Source organism: Rhipicephalus sanguineus, chromosome 5, assembly GCF_013339695.2.
Source record: "Rhipicephalus sanguineus isolate Rsan-2018 chromosome 5, BIME_Rsan_1.4, whole genome shotgun sequence".
NCBI lineage: Eukaryota > Metazoa > Arthropoda > Arachnida > Ixodida > Ixodidae > Rhipicephalus > Rhipicephalus sanguineus.
In genome coordinates this window covers 184,964,678-184,981,825 of record NC_051180.1, presented here as the reverse complement: position 1 = coordinate 184,981,825, position 17,148 = coordinate 184,964,678, and the positions used below count along the sequence as shown (strand labels likewise).

General features: G+C 45.4%; 2 protein-coding genes across 2 annotated transcripts; one reads left to right on the top strand and one right to left on the bottom strand.

Moving 5' to 3' along the window:
• Positions 1 to 1,403: 1,403 nt before the first annotated feature.
• Positions 1,404 to 4,205, bottom strand: LOC119394513 (cysteine--tRNA ligase, cytoplasmic). Its single transcript, XM_037661833.2, has one exon. The coding sequence runs from the start codon at positions 4,164 to 4,166 to the stop codon at positions 1,920 to 1,922; it is 2,247 nt and encodes a 748-aa protein (XP_037517761.1). The 5' UTR covers positions 4,167 to 4,205; the 3' UTR covers positions 1,404 to 1,919.
• A 229-nt stretch (positions 4,206 to 4,434) lies between these two features.
• Positions 4,435 to 16,020, top strand: LOC119394512 (GATA zinc finger domain-containing protein 1). The gene is made up of 4 exons (XM_037661831.2): positions 4,435 to 4,805; positions 5,845 to 5,904; positions 10,127 to 10,307; positions 14,452 to 16,020. The coding sequence occupies exons 1-4, from the start codon at positions 4,518 to 4,520 to the stop codon at positions 14,646 to 14,648; spliced, it is 726 nt and encodes a 241-aa protein (XP_037517759.1). The 5' UTR covers positions 4,435 to 4,517; the 3' UTR covers positions 14,649 to 16,020.
• The last annotated feature ends 1,128 nt before the right edge of the window (positions 16,021 to 17,148 follow it).

The following is a 17,148-nucleotide window of genomic DNA, read 5'->3' as shown; positions in this document are numbered from 1 at the left end:
CAGTTCAAGAAGTATCTGTTGAAAAAGCAAACAATTCCGCAGTCGTGCCATATATTCATGCGCTATCGCATGGACTAAAAAACGTAGCTGGCAGATATGACGTGGATGTGGTTTTTTCGGTGCCCAATGAATTAGGAGGAATATGCCGTCGTGTAAACAAAAATGCAGAAATGAAAAAAGCAAAGAAGAGTATAGGCTGTGGTGTGAAACACCGGTCTCAAGCAATCGAGTGTGCCACTGGTGTAGTTTACCGAATCCCCCTGTCATGTGCCGCCGCATACATAGGCCAGACAGGAAGGTGTGCTAACGTTAGGATAAGAGAACATGATTCAGGTGTACGTAGCGATGGCCTATCGCATATGGCGGCGCATTGTCAGCAGTGTGGATGTAAACCCCAGTTCAGTGAAACTCGCATAGTGCCACGGCATCATAACCAGACAACTCGAGAGATTATCGAGGCTTGGCACATACAAAAGGAAAAAGAGTCATGCATCAGCTTCCCGTCTGTAGCATTGCAGAACACAGAAATCTTATACTTCAATGGCTAGATATAGTCTTGTTTTTGTTGTTTGTTTACTCTGGTTTTCATACGTTTATGTACGGGTTTGTTATCTGTGTGAGGCCACGCGTGGGTATATATTTATGTTCTGCACATGTGAATAAAAGTCCAGTTGAGAGTCGGCGCTTGTGTTTCGTGTAATCTTTCTCGTGTGCATTAGTCTTCCCTTGTGGCGCTGTTTCAGTGGTATGAATCCGTACCAACTTGCCCGATTGTCAGTCCTTCTACGCACGTGAGTGATGGAGGCTCGTTTGATGGTTAAGACGTGAGAATAGGCAAGAGCAGTCATAGAACAGTCTCCGGCTCCGTTCTATCGATAGAACGGATACAGAGTGGTCTCCGGACGACTTGGATTGGATCGAAACGTAAGCGTTGGGGCCGGAGAATCGAATTTTAATCCAATCCTAGTCGTCCGGAGACCGTTGTGTATCCTTTCTATCAATAGAACAGAGCCGGAGACCGTTCTTGCCTATTCTCACGTCTTGACCGTCAAACGAGCCTCCACCATATGGCCCGATAGAACGGACTGCCTCTGTTCTGTGACAGAACGCTTACAAAATAGCTCCCCAGATCCTCACTCTTGAAAACGTCTGCCACAATTCACTGCGAGGTCGGGCTACAGGTGGCAGCACCGCCTGCCCACACGGTGCTGCCGCCTGTAGCACGATCTCGCGATGAATTGCGGCAGACATTTTCAAGAGTGAGGATCCGGTCTGTCTCAGAGCTGTCAGTTCCATGTCTACATCACACTCAACACTTGTTCTTTCACACGGACTCGGACTGTTACACCCTCTCATGGCCGTGCAATCGTTTCACAAGCACAATCTATGTCGCCACAGACATATCATTATCACCAAATTTATTTAAATGCTCAAAAACAAAAGAAAGAAATACAAGCCTGATGAGCACATGGCAATGAAAGGATGAGAGCAATGGTTGTTGCTCATTAACGCATTGTTCAAGAAAGGAACATTTACAGCTGTACAGCAAATGCAGTCGTACACACCAGTGAAGCGACTCATACGAGCTTGTGCGTTATAAAGCTCCAAGAAATGGTATCCTGTGCAACATGCTCTCAGCATAAAGGAAACAACAGCTCCATTACTTGATAACCTCACAGAGCTGAACATGTCTTATCATTTACTTTCAAGTATGAAATTGAAGCACACCTTTGTCATCATTAATATTATTTCAGATTATACCAAGAAGCATATACTGCAATAAGTCACACACGCAAAACTGAGGCTTTTCTTCAATGTCATAATATATATCTAAACATCATACGCAAGTACCCAATCTGATGACACACAAATTTGAAAGCATCTATGGCATGTATTTTCTTATAGGATTTCGCAGTGCTCTAACCAACAGATTCCTTCACCTCAGCAAGGTACTTGTCGTACTTCTTCTCTTGTGCTTCCTGCAGCTTTTTCACCTTTTTGAGTTGCCCTTTGCTCAACTCTTTCCCTTCCACATCATGCGTAGGCAAGCCAGTGTCTGGGTCAAACAGACTGTACTTGTCTGTTTCTTTCAGGAACATCTCCTTTGGGTTGATGGCACGTTGCATGTCTCTTTCTGCTTGCTTGAGTTCCATTTCCCTCTTTCTCCTTTCCTTCTCTTCCCTTTTCTTCTCTTCCTTCCTCCTCCTTTCTTCTCTCTCTGCCAGGATGGCTTCCCTACCAACAACCTTGATGACCGATGTCAAGCCTCCATTCTCATCCTCACGGTCTTCCAAGCGCACTCCCAATTCAGGCAGCATGCTGTCCCTAAGATGGTCACACCACTTAAGAACTTCGTCGGCTTCATTCGAGCCAGTAAATTTCTTCGCAATACTACGCACATTCTGCCGAAAGGCCGACAGAACTTCGAGGTAAGGCTGCAAGAGCTCTTCGTGAGGGACATTCGATGCTTTGCTGTCGCCTGCTCCAAATCCAATCGTAGGAGCCACAGTTTCGTTAGCGACTCCAAACACTTGCAAGATGTACGTAACATATCCTGCAACGTTGCGAAGCAACGTGACGTCTGGGGATCTTTTTGATTCCAGTTTGCTCCTGATGTACACGTTGCAGGCGGTCACAGCCGCACGGAGGGCTTCCAGCGCAGTCCTGGTGTCAATGTTGTCACACAAGGCCGCGTGCACCTCATCCTTGGCATCGAGGAACTTGGTGTTGAGCGCCATTTCGTCCTCTGACCACTTCACAAAAGCACCAACGCTGTCGGCTCCCGGAGCACCTCGCAGAAGATCCTTGATGTTCAAAAAGAACTCGCTGAACACTTTCTCCCACTGCGAGGCCATGTCCATCGTGTTCTCACTGTAGTCCAGCGTATCCTTCCACGAATGAAGTAGAAACGCCATGCGCAGCCTTCGCGCCGAGTGTCGACTCAAGGCGTCGCGGATGCTGACGAAATTTTTGAGTGACTTGGACATCTTGCAGCCGGCGATGGTCAGGTGCCCCGAATGCAGAAAGTAACGAACCCAATGGTCGTTGCCAAAGTAAGCTTCCGCCTGGGCCAGCTCGTTGTCGTGGTGCGGAAACTTGAGGTCGTATCCGCCGGTGTGGATGTCCAGCGATGAACCCAGCAGGCTACCTGCCATCACTGAACACTCGATGTGCCAGCCGGGCCTCCCGGGGCCCCAGGGCGACTGCCACGCCGGTTCGCCCGGTTTGGAAGCTTTCCAGAGCGCGAAGTCGTTCGCACTCCTCTTCTCGTCGTCTCCGGCCACCGTGAGCGCACCTTCGCCTTCCTTCAGCGCCTTCTGGTCGCCGTAAGCCTCGGGCACAAGCTTCGCGTAGAAATGCCCCGGGTCGGCATCGAAGCGAGCGGTGTCGAAGTACACCGAGCCGTTGGAGACGTAGGCAAACCCGCGGTCGATGATCTTCACGACGTAGTCGACGATCTCGGGAACGTATTCGCTCACACGCGTCACGACATCGGGTGGACGCACGGCGAGCGCCGCCATGTCCTTGTAGAACTCTTCCTCCCAGTGCTTGGCTAACTTTGCGAAGATTGAGTGATCCGAGACAGTCGAGCCCATTTTCGAGTCTAACCACTCGGACACCGGATCCTTGGCGCTGTCAAGGAGCGCCTCCCGTCCTCCGTCACCTGAAGCTTTTTCGAAAACGTCAAGAGCTTGCAGCGACTGATCTAATAGGCGCGAACACATGACTCGCTTATCCGGGTCATCCTCTTGGTCAAGTTTTGCCCTGTACCGTTCAACAGCTTCTTTCACGTCACTGAGAAGTGTACCGGGTGACCGCTCTAGATTGCTGCGGTAGCTAGCGAAAAGGTGATCTTGCCTGGCCCTTTTGATTATCTTGTCGTCGATGTCCGTAATGTTCATCACGTAAAACACGTTGTAGCCGAAGTAGTCCGTAAGCACCCGACGAAGGATATCGAAGCTGATGTAAGAACGGGCATGGCCCATGTGTGAAGCGTCATACACCGTCGGACCGCAACTGTACCAAAGCACGCGGTTGGCATTTTGAGGCACAAACACTTCTTTAGATCTCGTAAGGCTGTTGTAAAGGCGTAGTTGCGGTGCGCTTGAATTGTCTGGCGCTTTCCACGGCGGCTGAGAACGTTTTGAGCCCTTCGAATCTGCCATGCTGGCAGCAGCAGCCTGCAACACTCGAGGCAAGAGAGAGCAGCCGGCGAAACAAGTATGAAAAGGGATGTGGCATTGGTATCGACAACAGCGGATAAATATTATTTGTCAAACCAATGGTCAAACAATATAAAACGTCATTTAAGGCACGAAAACGTTGTATACTTAAAAATTGTTATTTTTAACGGAACTATGCAAATCATGGCGCTTAGTTTTACATTTTATCTTTCTCGGCGGTTTTTTTGTCGGTGTAGGACGCCACCATCGCATCATCTTTTAAACAACATGGAGTTCAAGTTCGGCGCTTTGGCTTCTTGACAGCTACGTTTGGCCCTTGTTTCACCGTGCACGATGCCGTTCGGTATCAAACCGATGTGCGCAACATGCAAGACTACCGTGTCGTCCATGTGGCGCAAGAACGAGAACGGCGACGTTTTGTGCAATTCGTGCGCGCTGCGCGGACACGCGGTGCCGACGGAACCCGAGCCGCCATCCGCCAGGGAGCCCAACGGCAACGGCTGCCCTTTTACGCTGCGCAAAAGCACCCGAGCCAAGAGTTCCAAGCTGAGGCAACAGCAACAACAGGCCAAGACAGCCGCACCCAAAGGAAAAGGGCGCCGGGCAATATTCAAGAGAACGGTTTGTACTCTGCTTTCCGTTTGATCCCCTGGCCGAAACTAGTATTGAAAACCAGTCAGTGTTGAGTGGACAATAATATTTTGGATAATTGCGAAGAAGCCCTGCAGTCAACGTCGTAATTTCTTCCAGAGCGTCTGCTAGTGTTGTTCACTTTCGTTAATAATGTCCTTGCAAAGTTGCGTTTGACGCCCAGATGCAACCTACGTGTTTCGTCTGAACTTGCGATCGCCGCTGTGTAACTTTAAAAATTGTGCTCGTTTCTTTTTTTATCCTTTCTTCTCTTTGGAAAGTGAGACGTCGTGTCATTCCACTCCTATGCCAAGAACAAGCGGCCGCGTGAACCTTCTCGACATTTCGCTTCGCCCGTGGTGTCGTCCGTTCTGCATACGTGGGCTCTTCGTTTCCGTCCCGTACTTGCGCGTTACGCCAGCGTTTGCCGAACGGTGCCCTCTACACCGTTAGCAATGGCGACCCGAGATAAGCCCAATATGGCCCGACCGGTCGTGAGCTGCATTCGGCTACGATCTCCGTGGGCCGAAACTTTCACCGCGTCGCTACGGTGAGGTCGCTAGCGGTTCGGGACGTAGGGCCGAACCACCGTTGCATTATCCGTCCACTGTTTGGTGCACAGTGGAATTGTTTAAAAATCTGGTGCGATGTTTTTCAATTTTGCGATGGTGCAAAAATTGGAAGTTGGCGCAAAATAACTTTTTACAACGCAGTGTGCACTAGGAATGTCAGCTAATGGAAGAGTGCATTCATCTTCTCAAACACTGACACTTGCTTCGGAACCCCCCCAAGCGTAGACAGAAGAATGAAGTAGTGTGTGTGCGTTAGAAAGGTTTACTGTCCTTGGTAAACAGGAAGCTTTTCAATCTAACCATTTTAATTTTATTTTCTGTCTACATTTTGTACCTGCTGCGGGATTAGGAGAGGTTCTTTAATGTTTATTACAGTGCAACACTTCACGTAGCAATGCATTCAGCAGAAGCATGAGGTGTCTGCATGTTTGACTGTGTGTGAACTTACTCTCTTGCAGCCTTTGAGAGCACCAACAGCCGTAGCAACGTGTGTTACCAGCGATTACGTGTTTTTTCGGGTAAGCCTTCTCATTCAGTATGTGTTTATACTTGATGTGGCACATGCTAGGGGTTTAAATCACACTCCTGCCATGTCATTTGTCTTTCTTTCCTCTTTTTTTTTCTGCGCTGAGAAAATCTTCACAGAGCGCACAAGAAACAAGTTTTATCCATGCAACAAAGCTGAGAATTAAGATGAGGCACATTTGAATAGCTGACAGATGAAACCAACAAACAAATAGGGCAGAGCACTGAACTAGTGCTGTTGTGTACATACAGCAGTTAGCCCAATTTTCTTCTTTTAAGGGACACTAAAGGCAAATATTAAGTTGACGTTGATTGTTGAAATAGTGGTCCAGAAACCTCATAGTGCTACTTCTGTGCCAAGGAAGTGCTTATTTTGAAATGACATCACGCTTTAGTGGTCCGCATCGCGTTAGCGCCTTTCAAATCACCCGCCTGAAATCAGTATTTCACACGTCACAGCTGCCGTGCCTAACGTTGCCTGCCTTTACAGCGCGGCGGCGTGCACTGGCGGCATGCAGCATTTTGTTGAACTTTCTGTCAGAGCGACTTTCACAAGTGCGCAAAACACACGCGGCAGTACGCGATACCGAAACTACCACTGAGACGCGACCACGTGAGCGAAGCAGGACGCCGGACGAAGCACAGTTCGGCGAAAGCGGAACCTTTGAACCACGCGCACCGTTCCCCATGGCAACGCCAAAGAGGTTCTTTTTTCCATAAATCAAACAGAAACGAACAAGCAGCATTTTATTACGTCTCTCGATGCACGGAATGTTCGTTTTTTATTGCAGCTACTTTGGTTACTAGTGATTAATTGTAGGCAGACCCTCATACGTCATCGGGATCATTTTGATCCCGCTCGTGGCGCTCATCGTGTGATACATTTAGCTTAATTTCTCGGTAAGTAGGGCACTGCTGTTGATAATATCCGTTTTAGACGTCGTACATTGAGCTTTCACTCTGACATAAATTGTTATTTGCCTTTAGTGTCCCTTTAAAGGGGTCATGAAGCACCCCTTGGGCTGATTGAAAAAACACATCCTGCGGAAAGCTGACACGGCTATGAACTGCTCTGCCAAATATTACAGTCGTGCGCGCCGCGTAATGGCCACAAGCGGAGCGCGAAGTTGCCGTTTCCCCAGGCACCCTCTTTTCAAACAGAGGCCGGTTCTCACTCTCGTCGGTGGGCGGGGCGTCTGTCCGCTGTACGTCGCAGAGACATAGCACGCTTATTGGCCGATAGCCGACGTAAATCGAGAGCGGCGTTCGGATCAGATGCGCTTCTTGCCGCGGGGTGCCGTCACTTGCCGGCGCCCTCCTCAGTACACGGTAGCCGCACTCGCGCAAGCGAATCACAGCGGGAGAGCGATCGCGTTTCATGACGCGCGCTGGCGTAACTTCTTTCCCCCATGCCATCCCTCCCTGTCTAGCTTCCAGTGCGCTCGTCGGCACGAGAAAAGAGAGAAAGCGCTGGGAGCGTGCGCCAAACCCCCGTAACTCCGCTGATTCTTGACGGATTCGAGAAATTTTTGCGGCAATCGATTCGGGAGGCAGTACACTCCGATACTGAGGCCATTAGATCATTACTTGGAAAAGTGGTTCATGACCCCTTTAATGAAAATTAAAACATTCTACTGTGCCATTTAATGTAGTTTATATAATGTGATTGCAAGCTGTAATCCAGATGTTCAGGGCAGGCCAAGCATGAAAAAGTATAAAGACTTCAGTGAATCAAGATGGTCCACCTAAGTTGCACCTAACTGCAGCTCAATCCGTTGCATACTTGTTGAAAGAAAAGAAAGTGGGTCACTGTTCTTGTAAACGCTCTTAGCTTTGCTGCATTTTTTTTCACCATCAGCAAATATCCTAGGGCAGTGTGGGCTATTTTCAAGGAGTATGTAAGAAATGTGTGAAAGCACAAATAGTCATAGGAATCTGTCACACCCTGTATCTCGCGGTGAATTGTAGTGGCTTTTACGGGACTTGTTTCCATATTGGAGCTCTAGCATGTTGAGATAAGCTGTTAAAAACGTTTCAGCTACTTATGCAATTGTTTCACAGTCGGTAACAATTACTACTGATTGGTATCGAATTTCTCAATTGTGATTGGCTTGATTATGAAAACTGTATAAGGGATCCAAATGTGATTGGGAATCTCTTATGAAAAGTACGTCACGTAATATCAGTACTATATATGCTAGTCGTGAGAAAAACGAGCAAACGAAGCCCAACGAAAGGACGACACGAGAGCCAGGTTATGCCGCCACGTGCTGGGGTGCCACGCTCCGTAGTGTGCTAAAATTACACAGATTGATTGAGGGCTCGTTTCTTCATGAGACAGGACCTAGTGAAACCAACAGACAGTGAAGCTAAAGCAAGACTGAAAGTTGGCTGAGTTGGCAATACATTGAGGGAGAAGCAGCACGCAAACGGACAGGACGAAGAGAGGTAACACAAGTGCCGTGTTGTGTTACCTTTCTTCGTCCTGTCCGTTTGCACGATGCTTTTTCCCATAATGAAGCTAAGGAAAGGGACATTGCTTGTATGTATAACTGTAGTGTAGTAATTATGGCATAAATGGAAAGGAATTAAAATGGGCGAAAAATCGACGTGCACAAGTAGGGTCCGAAGTTACAACCTCCGGATAACCCATCCGATGCTCTGCCATTTGAGCTTGCCATTTATGTCGTAATTACTATACTACAATTAAAAGCTACGTACAAATAATGTCCCCTATACCTTCCTTAGCTTCATCGTGTGTTGGTTTCCTTGGGCGGTAGTGGCACTAGCGCTCACCAGAACAACACTGGAAGAGAGCAACTGGGTTTCACGATCGAGGTCGTGGTGCACACGTGACGTAGCTTCTTTCCCCCTTGTCGTCCCTCCCTCTTCCAGCGTGCTCGCTGGGACAGAGGGAGAGAGAGAACACTTAGAGCATGCCACACATCCCTGTAACTGTGCTCATGCTTGATGGATTCAAAACGGCAATTGATTCGTGAGGCAATAAACTCCAATATTGAGGTCGGTCGATCATTACTTGGAAGTGTGGTTTAGGACCACTTTAAGGTTCTCAGTTGGGACCCTCCCCTATTGGTCAAACAGAGGTGCCCAAGAGTGAATGGCTTTCCAGTTTGTGATTAAAGGGGACGGAGCTTCAAGATTAGTTTCTGGGACATGTGGCCTTCGTAATGACCAGAGGGCTTCGGGACTCTCCTAATGATCAAATTGCCATGCGACTCACTGTAAATGAATGTTCAGGTGAATATAATATAGATCAACTATATTAAATCTCCCACATTGATTGATCTCGCACCTCTCACACACCTAACGAAACCACATACGAGGGTCATAATTAGTTTTATTGTTGGTCCCTATAGTTAGCTACTGCATATATCCTTACGTTTTTTCGTTTTAGTAGACTTTATGCGGTGTAATTAAATAATGCTCGGTTGTTTTGCTGGATTTGTAGGCAATAAACTGGTTGACGTGCAGGCTGATGCCTGTGGCACAACAAAACACAGTGAGCTGCCACATTCATTACAGTCATCTCCGTGTGAGTCAGCTCTTGCTTCTCACCAATTTTTTTTTAAGGCACAGTGGTGCTTTAGCACCACCAACATTGGGTAGTGCTCAGCGGGATTGAGGCCCTCCATATCAAATGGAAAAGGTATGGTCGCATTAGCTAGGCATTCATTGCCTTAATTTACTCTAGGTATTATGTTTACCTTCCCATCAAGTGCAGCAATTGGGTGTTCACTATGCTTGACCCTAAAAGGGTTTCAAGGTGTTGCAGAATACCTGCTTTTTCTTACATCTCCCGTGCACAAATGTAGTATATGCTTCTGATAATTCTCAGTTGCGAGTTCACACACATCATGTGCTCTTCCTTTTTCTCGTGTTTTGTGTTTTAAGAGTGCTGTGCAAATAGCAACGTGCATGCTTCGCAACTCACTCACTTTTCAGTCCCTAACAAGATGTTTTTCTTTTGTATCGACATGTGTAAGGGCAGTTGAATGATTTTCTTCAGCAGAATATTTTGTGCTAGGAGAGAATAAATCAAAGTGTGCAAGCATTCTGTGCTCCCTCCCCAAATAGTCTGTGGCTGCTGCGTCTAGGAATGAAACCTGCACCCTCTGCAGTCAAACGCTGCGGTCAGCGAGTTCTGCTCATTTGTGTAGGTTGCGTTCCACACATGAGTGAACGATGTCCTTGCAGGGCACCTACTACCAAGTGGGGGATATTGTGGCCCTAATGGACGAGAACGACGACACCTACTATGCTCAAATTCGAGGCCTGCTGCAAGACCAGTACTGCGAGAAGAGTGCGGTCATCACGTGGCTGCTTCCCACTTCAGAGAGCCCCAGGGACCACTTTGATCCTTCTACCTACATTCTGGGTGACTGCTTCTTCTGCATTTCAGTTTGTCAGGATGGTCTTCCTCTTGTCGGTACTGCGTTGACAATGCCGCCTTAACGATGCATCACGTCCATTTTTGTGGCAAACGTTTCTTTGTGGTTGAGAGGCAGCTACACCGGTTTTCCACTTTCTATACTTCATCTCTGTGCTGGCATTGGTCGGATGGTAATGACACTTGAAACTTTATTAATGGAAAATAAATTTTACAGGTGTCTGTTGACTGAGATGGCCCATTGGAGTTGGTACCTCTGAAGAAACTCTCTCGAGTAGTATTGTCATTGTGATCATCATTGACCACTGTAGCACAAAGGCCTTTCCATCTCCAATTTAATTTATGCTTTCCTCCTCAAGCTGATTCAATTTATGCCTGCGAACTTCCTTCATTGTAATTGTCTGCTATCCTCTAACGCATTTTCGCTCCGTCTGATTGCATAGCGTCATTCTAGCAGGCCTCTCTGTTCGTGTGCATCACATGGCCTGCTGCCCTGCTCCATCTTCTTTTTTTCTCGCTGATCCACTCTTAACGTGTCCCTGTCTCTTGATGTCATGCCTTTCATTTTCATTCCATCGCTAGCTATGCAGCCCTTAACTCTTTCGTTACCGCGAGAAAAGAGGTTATTTTTCATATGTCTCGGGAAGAAAGTTTTTGCCAGTTTGGAAGGTACTCCAGCTTGCATTGCAGCATACCAAATTATGCATAATGAAATGGTCTTTCCAAAAAATATGTTATAATGCAACAAAAGTATTGTGAAATGTAAAAAAATTTGAAAGTGGGTAAACTTTTGTTGCCAGCTGTTAAACAGAGCAATAAAAAACACTATATATGCAAAAAACACTCGGAACAAAGAAAATTCAGAATATACATTTTGAAGATAAATGACCTAGGAATAGCATAAAAATAATAGATGTTCTACACAATGCTTCTATTAAAATATACAAAAAAAAATCTGAAGCCAGGTACTGCTTCGCTGCTCGTGCAGTGCAGTGAAGCATTTCCTGATTTTCCAAAGATACAGGTGCACTCGTGCACTTTTCGCATGATTCTATTTTTGTTTTGTTTTTACGAGAATAGCCCGATAGATAGCGCGATGAATAGCCTGATGAATAGCGCGATGTGAACAACACCTATATAAATCAGATGTGCAATGAACTTCACCGGCTCATCTGGCTCTTCCCACGAGCCACCTCTCTCCACATAGGTTAGCGTTCTAAAATATGCATCCAAGCATATTTATTCGTATTTTTGCAGATAGTATTGAAAAAAAAGGAACGAAATCACAAGCGGTCCTAAAACGTCTCTCGCCGCTCTATAGTGTGGGGCCGAGATCTGCTCCAGCGGCCATCATGTCGTGAGGAGAAGCTTTGCAGCCAGCACCAGCACATTGCGCCCCACCGACGTGTGGACTTCGCATGTAGCCAGAGTACCTCTAAGATTGTGCACAAAGGTCAGCACTTGAGGCCATAAACAAAACCAACCCCTGAACGGCTGCGGATGTCCCAGGCTGAATTAAATTAAGTTCCTAGACACTCCTGTTGAAATTAACTTCCTAGACACAATAGTATCTATTCAAAGAGGAAAATTAAAGACGACGCTCTACAGAAAACCAACAGATAGTCAACAATACCTAGATTACACCAGTCATCACCCGCAACACTGCAAACAAGGGGTATTTGTCGGACAGGCTAGGCGTATAAAAAGTATCTGTACCGATGACAGTGACTACATTCATCACTTCAGCAACCTAAAGGAAACATTAGTTGAAATCGCCCACATTATGCTCTAAACAAGGTCTACAACTAGGCATGTGGGAATATTTGAGCACTTGCAATATTCGAACAAATATTACAGTATTCAAAGTTACTTCAACACGAATTTAAATTATTCACACTTTCGGGGTATTCAAAATGAACGAATTTGTGTATATTAGACCACATGTAGCCCCCCTGTAAATGTGGTTTCAATGCAGCGTAAGCATGCTATGCCGTGAAAACACCTATCCACGCGAAGCCCCACTTCAAGATTATTGATTAGTCATCTTTTAAGTTTTAAAGCTTTTTATATGGGCTTATATGCTCCAAGTATAGTAAATTTTAAAACGTAACATATTTTAGCGGTTCTCACTTGCAGCCTATGAACCAGAAAGAACAACATTCACGCATGCCTTGTTGCCATTTAGAAAAATACTGTACAGGATAGTTGGGTCCTGACAAATATGCTCATTTTTCTTTGTGATACGTGAGGTGTACTATTCCAGCTATTCGATTCAAAATTATTCGACCCTATAAAATACTTTATATATTGAAAGTATTTCAAGGGGGTTTTACAACTGCTCAATATACAGTTGAGCCCCTTTATAAGAGGCACTGATGTAAGAGACATCTGGGTATAAGATAGACCATTGTGCCTGCATCGAAATAGGGGTTGATCAGAAAGTGCAAACGTGGTGCCCTGTTTATAAGAGACGCCTCGTTTAAGAGACAAGAATAGCTCCCCAGCGCACGTCTCTTATAAAGGGCTTAGACTGTGCACAGTAAGTTGTGTTCTTGCATTTCTTTTTAATTTTCTTCTTTTGTATCTTGCCAGAAGCAGACAGAGATGACAGGACAAAGATTGATTTACCGCACCTTTACTGTATCTTCGATTTACGCAGATTTGTAAGCTTAGCTGCACACGGGATGTTGTGTCACTGTTGATCAAACTTGTTGCGGAGCACAGCTTCAGTTCAGAAGTGATAGCGTGATTGCCATGTAGCATGTGAACACAGATGAATGATAGACTGTGCTGATAGTCCCTTGCTTGTAATATCTGTTTGGCAATGACACTCCAGTCTGCTTACTAAAGCTAAGACCATCGGTAGTGCAGGACCTAACATTTGAGAGTGACCTATTTGTGTCAAACGGTACTTTTTAAATTTGAATTTTGTATTTTCCTTCTAGTAGTCCAGAGTAAAATCATGCCATCTGCAACAAGCAATTTTTGAAAGTTCTCGTCGCATCAAAAAAAGCACATGTTTAGGTAGACCAGTGAAAGCAGAGTTACAGGTTTTGAAAAAAGAACTTTGTATTATTAACCAAGTACACGTGGCCTACGAGTCTCTGGTTAAAACACCACTGCACTTGGCCAGCTTAACAATGCACGTGAATAAATAGCAGCAGCTAGAAGCGTTACATGTTACTTATTTGCTTATCAAAGGTGTAGGGTGAGCAATACAGGAACATTTTACACAAGAATGATGCAATATCAACATGAGTCATTCATTCATTCCTAATAAATATAGCATCACCTAATGATATAATATCCTACATAAGTGATATAAATGAAAAATATTAATTAAAATGGGGATAACAGCGTTACTAAGGCATAGGCCACACTGTAATGCGAAAAAAAGCTACAAAAAAGAAATCATGAACCATTCCACTCTGTCATGGTGGATGACCAGTGAAGCTGTGTAGCACATGACACATAGGTGACACAGAATTTTGGTGAAAGATACAGGCACATTTTATTGTTTTGAGCGGGCATTGTGACAAAAAGACATACACACGCACAGAGTTATTCTTTATGGGTGGTCATTAGTACTTGTCTTGATTGGTGTTTTGCTCATTGGGAGTGCGCACTACTAGACGCAACATCCCCGTTATGGAAAGTGAAATTCAATATGGAGAATGGCAGCGTCTTTCTGTTGAACGACCGTGCAAACAACCGAGACAAAGAAGAAAGACGAACAAGGTGCCTTGCACTGCTCACTCCGGCCAGGAGGAGGACGGTTGCCTCGGAAACTGCCCTCTCGCATTTCGCTTTGGCTCTGGGTAATATGATATTGCTTTTGTTGTTCGATCTTTCATTTTGTAGGGGAGAGCTTTCCCATGCGGATGCCATAAAATCCCGGATCCTAGACACAGCTTCATTTTAAAACATAGAGCTAACACAAAACACATAGCACATCTGAGCAAGAAAAAAATTGTGTTTCAACGAAAATAAGGTAAAAAGAATGGTTAGTAAAGCTAGGAAACGTGCAGGGAGAAAATTCAAAGTATAAACGAACGACTAAAGGTGAATGTGTGCAGCCAAATGAAGCAGGTTCTAATGGAGCATTTGTAATTGAATGCACGAAATGTTTCAGGGCCAGAGGAGGACATTCCTAGGAAGCTGGAGTACATGGAGTTTGTTTGCCACGCCCCTTCCGAGTATTTCAAGGCCCGGAAGTCGCCGTACCCTGTGCAGAAGCCTCCGGGTCCCGAATGTGGTTTCATTTGGACTAGGATTGGCCCACAGATCAGGCCAGTTCCCACCCAGGAGGAAGTGTTTGGAACAGTTTAGGTGGCTGTGTTTCCTGGAGACATCGGCAAGTGCGTAGATCTGACTGAACAGTGTTTCATATTTTTTTCCCAGTGCTTACGTGAGTGACAGTTTGCTCGAGTGTTTGTATCAGATTTGTGTGTGACGTGTTTTTTTGTGTGTAAGCATAATTGCACTGAATGACACAGTCACAGCTGCCACGTAATAAGCTTAATATTACGTAGAAACACGTGATTTGAAGTAACAACAGGAATGGGTATCTTGTTGTTTCGTTTTCATGTCTATAACAAGTATGAGCCAAGCAGCACAGCTACTAGTAGCTATCTGTAACACGCTCAGTTGCAGTGACATTAGTAAGAACATGTACATTATTTAGTGCGTACTACTGCCAAATAAGTCATGGCCAGAGCAAACAACAAAGGGAGAAAGAAAACTGCATGAGTGTGCATATCCTGCGACTTTCACAAACTGGTGTGCTTTGGAAATAGTGGCTGAAAGTATTGGCCTCTGCAAAATTGGCAGCTGCTACATTTCCAGGCAGGGAAAAAGAAGGTCCAGCAACTTTCCTTTTAGTTACATCGTAAATTGTGTGTTACATGCCAAGAAAATAGATTAAGGAAAATATATGGTCATCGGATGAGTATGAGAAAGAAAGCCGCACACAACTATACCATATGCATGTAATGCCTTATAAAAGTACGGATCATGTTATGTAGTGGTTGCATTATATTCCGGCATCTGACTTTCGTGTAAAGTATGATTTGCCAGTCGCAAAATCTTTAGCAGTCACTACTATTGCCAATCCTGCTCAGCCACGCTATATTTACGGTTTTGCTAGCCAGCTTCTAAATGAGTGTGCAGCTGTTTCCTCGAAAAACACAGCAGTCACTTTTTCTTTTTCATTTGGCATGATTCTTTGTTCACCATAGCTACTATTGTAAGACCTGAATCCCCACACTGGAATGTGAAAACATAGAGAAAAAAGTTTCACAATGTGCCGCACTTATCCTCTTCACTACCGAAAATAATGTAGGCAAGAAAAAGAGATTCAGCTTCCAAAATTTAATCTCAACAAACCTTATGGCAAGTCTTGTGGCAAATGCCATGCGGCGTTCATGTTTATGTACACAGTGCACACATGGTCAGCACCTCTGCATACAACTGTGTTTACTCTGCCTACTACCTACGTCCACCCTAATGGCAGTAGAGTAACAACCAGCAAAACCTGTCAATGGGCGATTAGTGGCTTGTGTTGGTATGTAAATAATGGCACTTTGCTGGCAGTTGAGTTTATTTTCTGGGATTGGAACTTGCCAACACTCTGGCAAATCTGTTCTGTGGAAGCCTGCAAGGTGGAAAAAGATTTGTGATCAAGAATTATCAACCACCCAGTGTGCAGCACAAAGCCACAAGGAAGTCTCTACTGCACAAAGGAAGCTTCCCAGTTGAGGAAAAGTTCAGGGCTACAAGTGGATAATCTTTTCGATAAGTAAAAAAAAAAGTGAATTGTTAAGGAAAGCTGGGACTTGGCACTCCTTCACACAATGTTTTCATACGTTCATCACGAAAACAAGTTTCGCTTCGGTCATTACCACTGCTTACCTAATGCCATGTTTTCTTGTTGTGCCATTATAACACTGCATTAGCATGCCACGGTGACCACTTAATTTGTACGAAACAGCATCAAACACCTTCTGTTATCTACATAAAGTGCTGGGAAACTACAAAAAATAGGGATGTCAGTGGCCTAGCATTTCCAAAAACTTAATTGGAGCGCAACCACACGACACATTCACACACCCACACACCCAGACATCCACCACGTACAGCGCTCACTTCCAACTGATTTATTGATCGCACGGGCTTGAATATATACGTGGCACATGCGCGCATTAACATCAGATAAAGCCAACACACACACAATCAAGACATACATTTTCTTCCTGCTCCTTCCACATCACAGTCTAGATCTGATGAACTGAAATTCACTCGGAAACAGAGATAGCGAAGGGGTGCTTACACAGCGGTCCTTGTCTTTTTCTATGGAAAATGCCTCTAACGCTTCACGTGCAGTTTTCCTTGTGCTTCTGCCAAGAATCTTTGTCTCGGAGAATCCTGCGTCACAGCCACACATTATAGCATGCGCAACCAGGTGCGCATACTTGTCATCTCGTTTTATTAATTTTTGGGCGTGTTCCCTTAACCGGTCATTAACACATCTTTCGGTTTGACCGATGTACACCTTGCCGCAGGATAGGGGTATCGAGTACACGACCCCCGTGGAACATTTTACAAAAGGCCTCTCATGCTTCTTCTCGCAGCCGCGCTTTTTGCTATCGCAAATACGTTGGCACAACTTCCCGATTTTCTCGGGCGCCGAAAAGACCATCGGTACACCGTGCCTACCCGCGACTTTCTTGAAATTGTGCGAGAGCTTATGGATGTATGGCACAACTTGTGGCCTAGTCCTTGAGGGCTGGGTAGCAGTCGTCGCTTCCCTTGTTCCACGTTTAAACTTCTG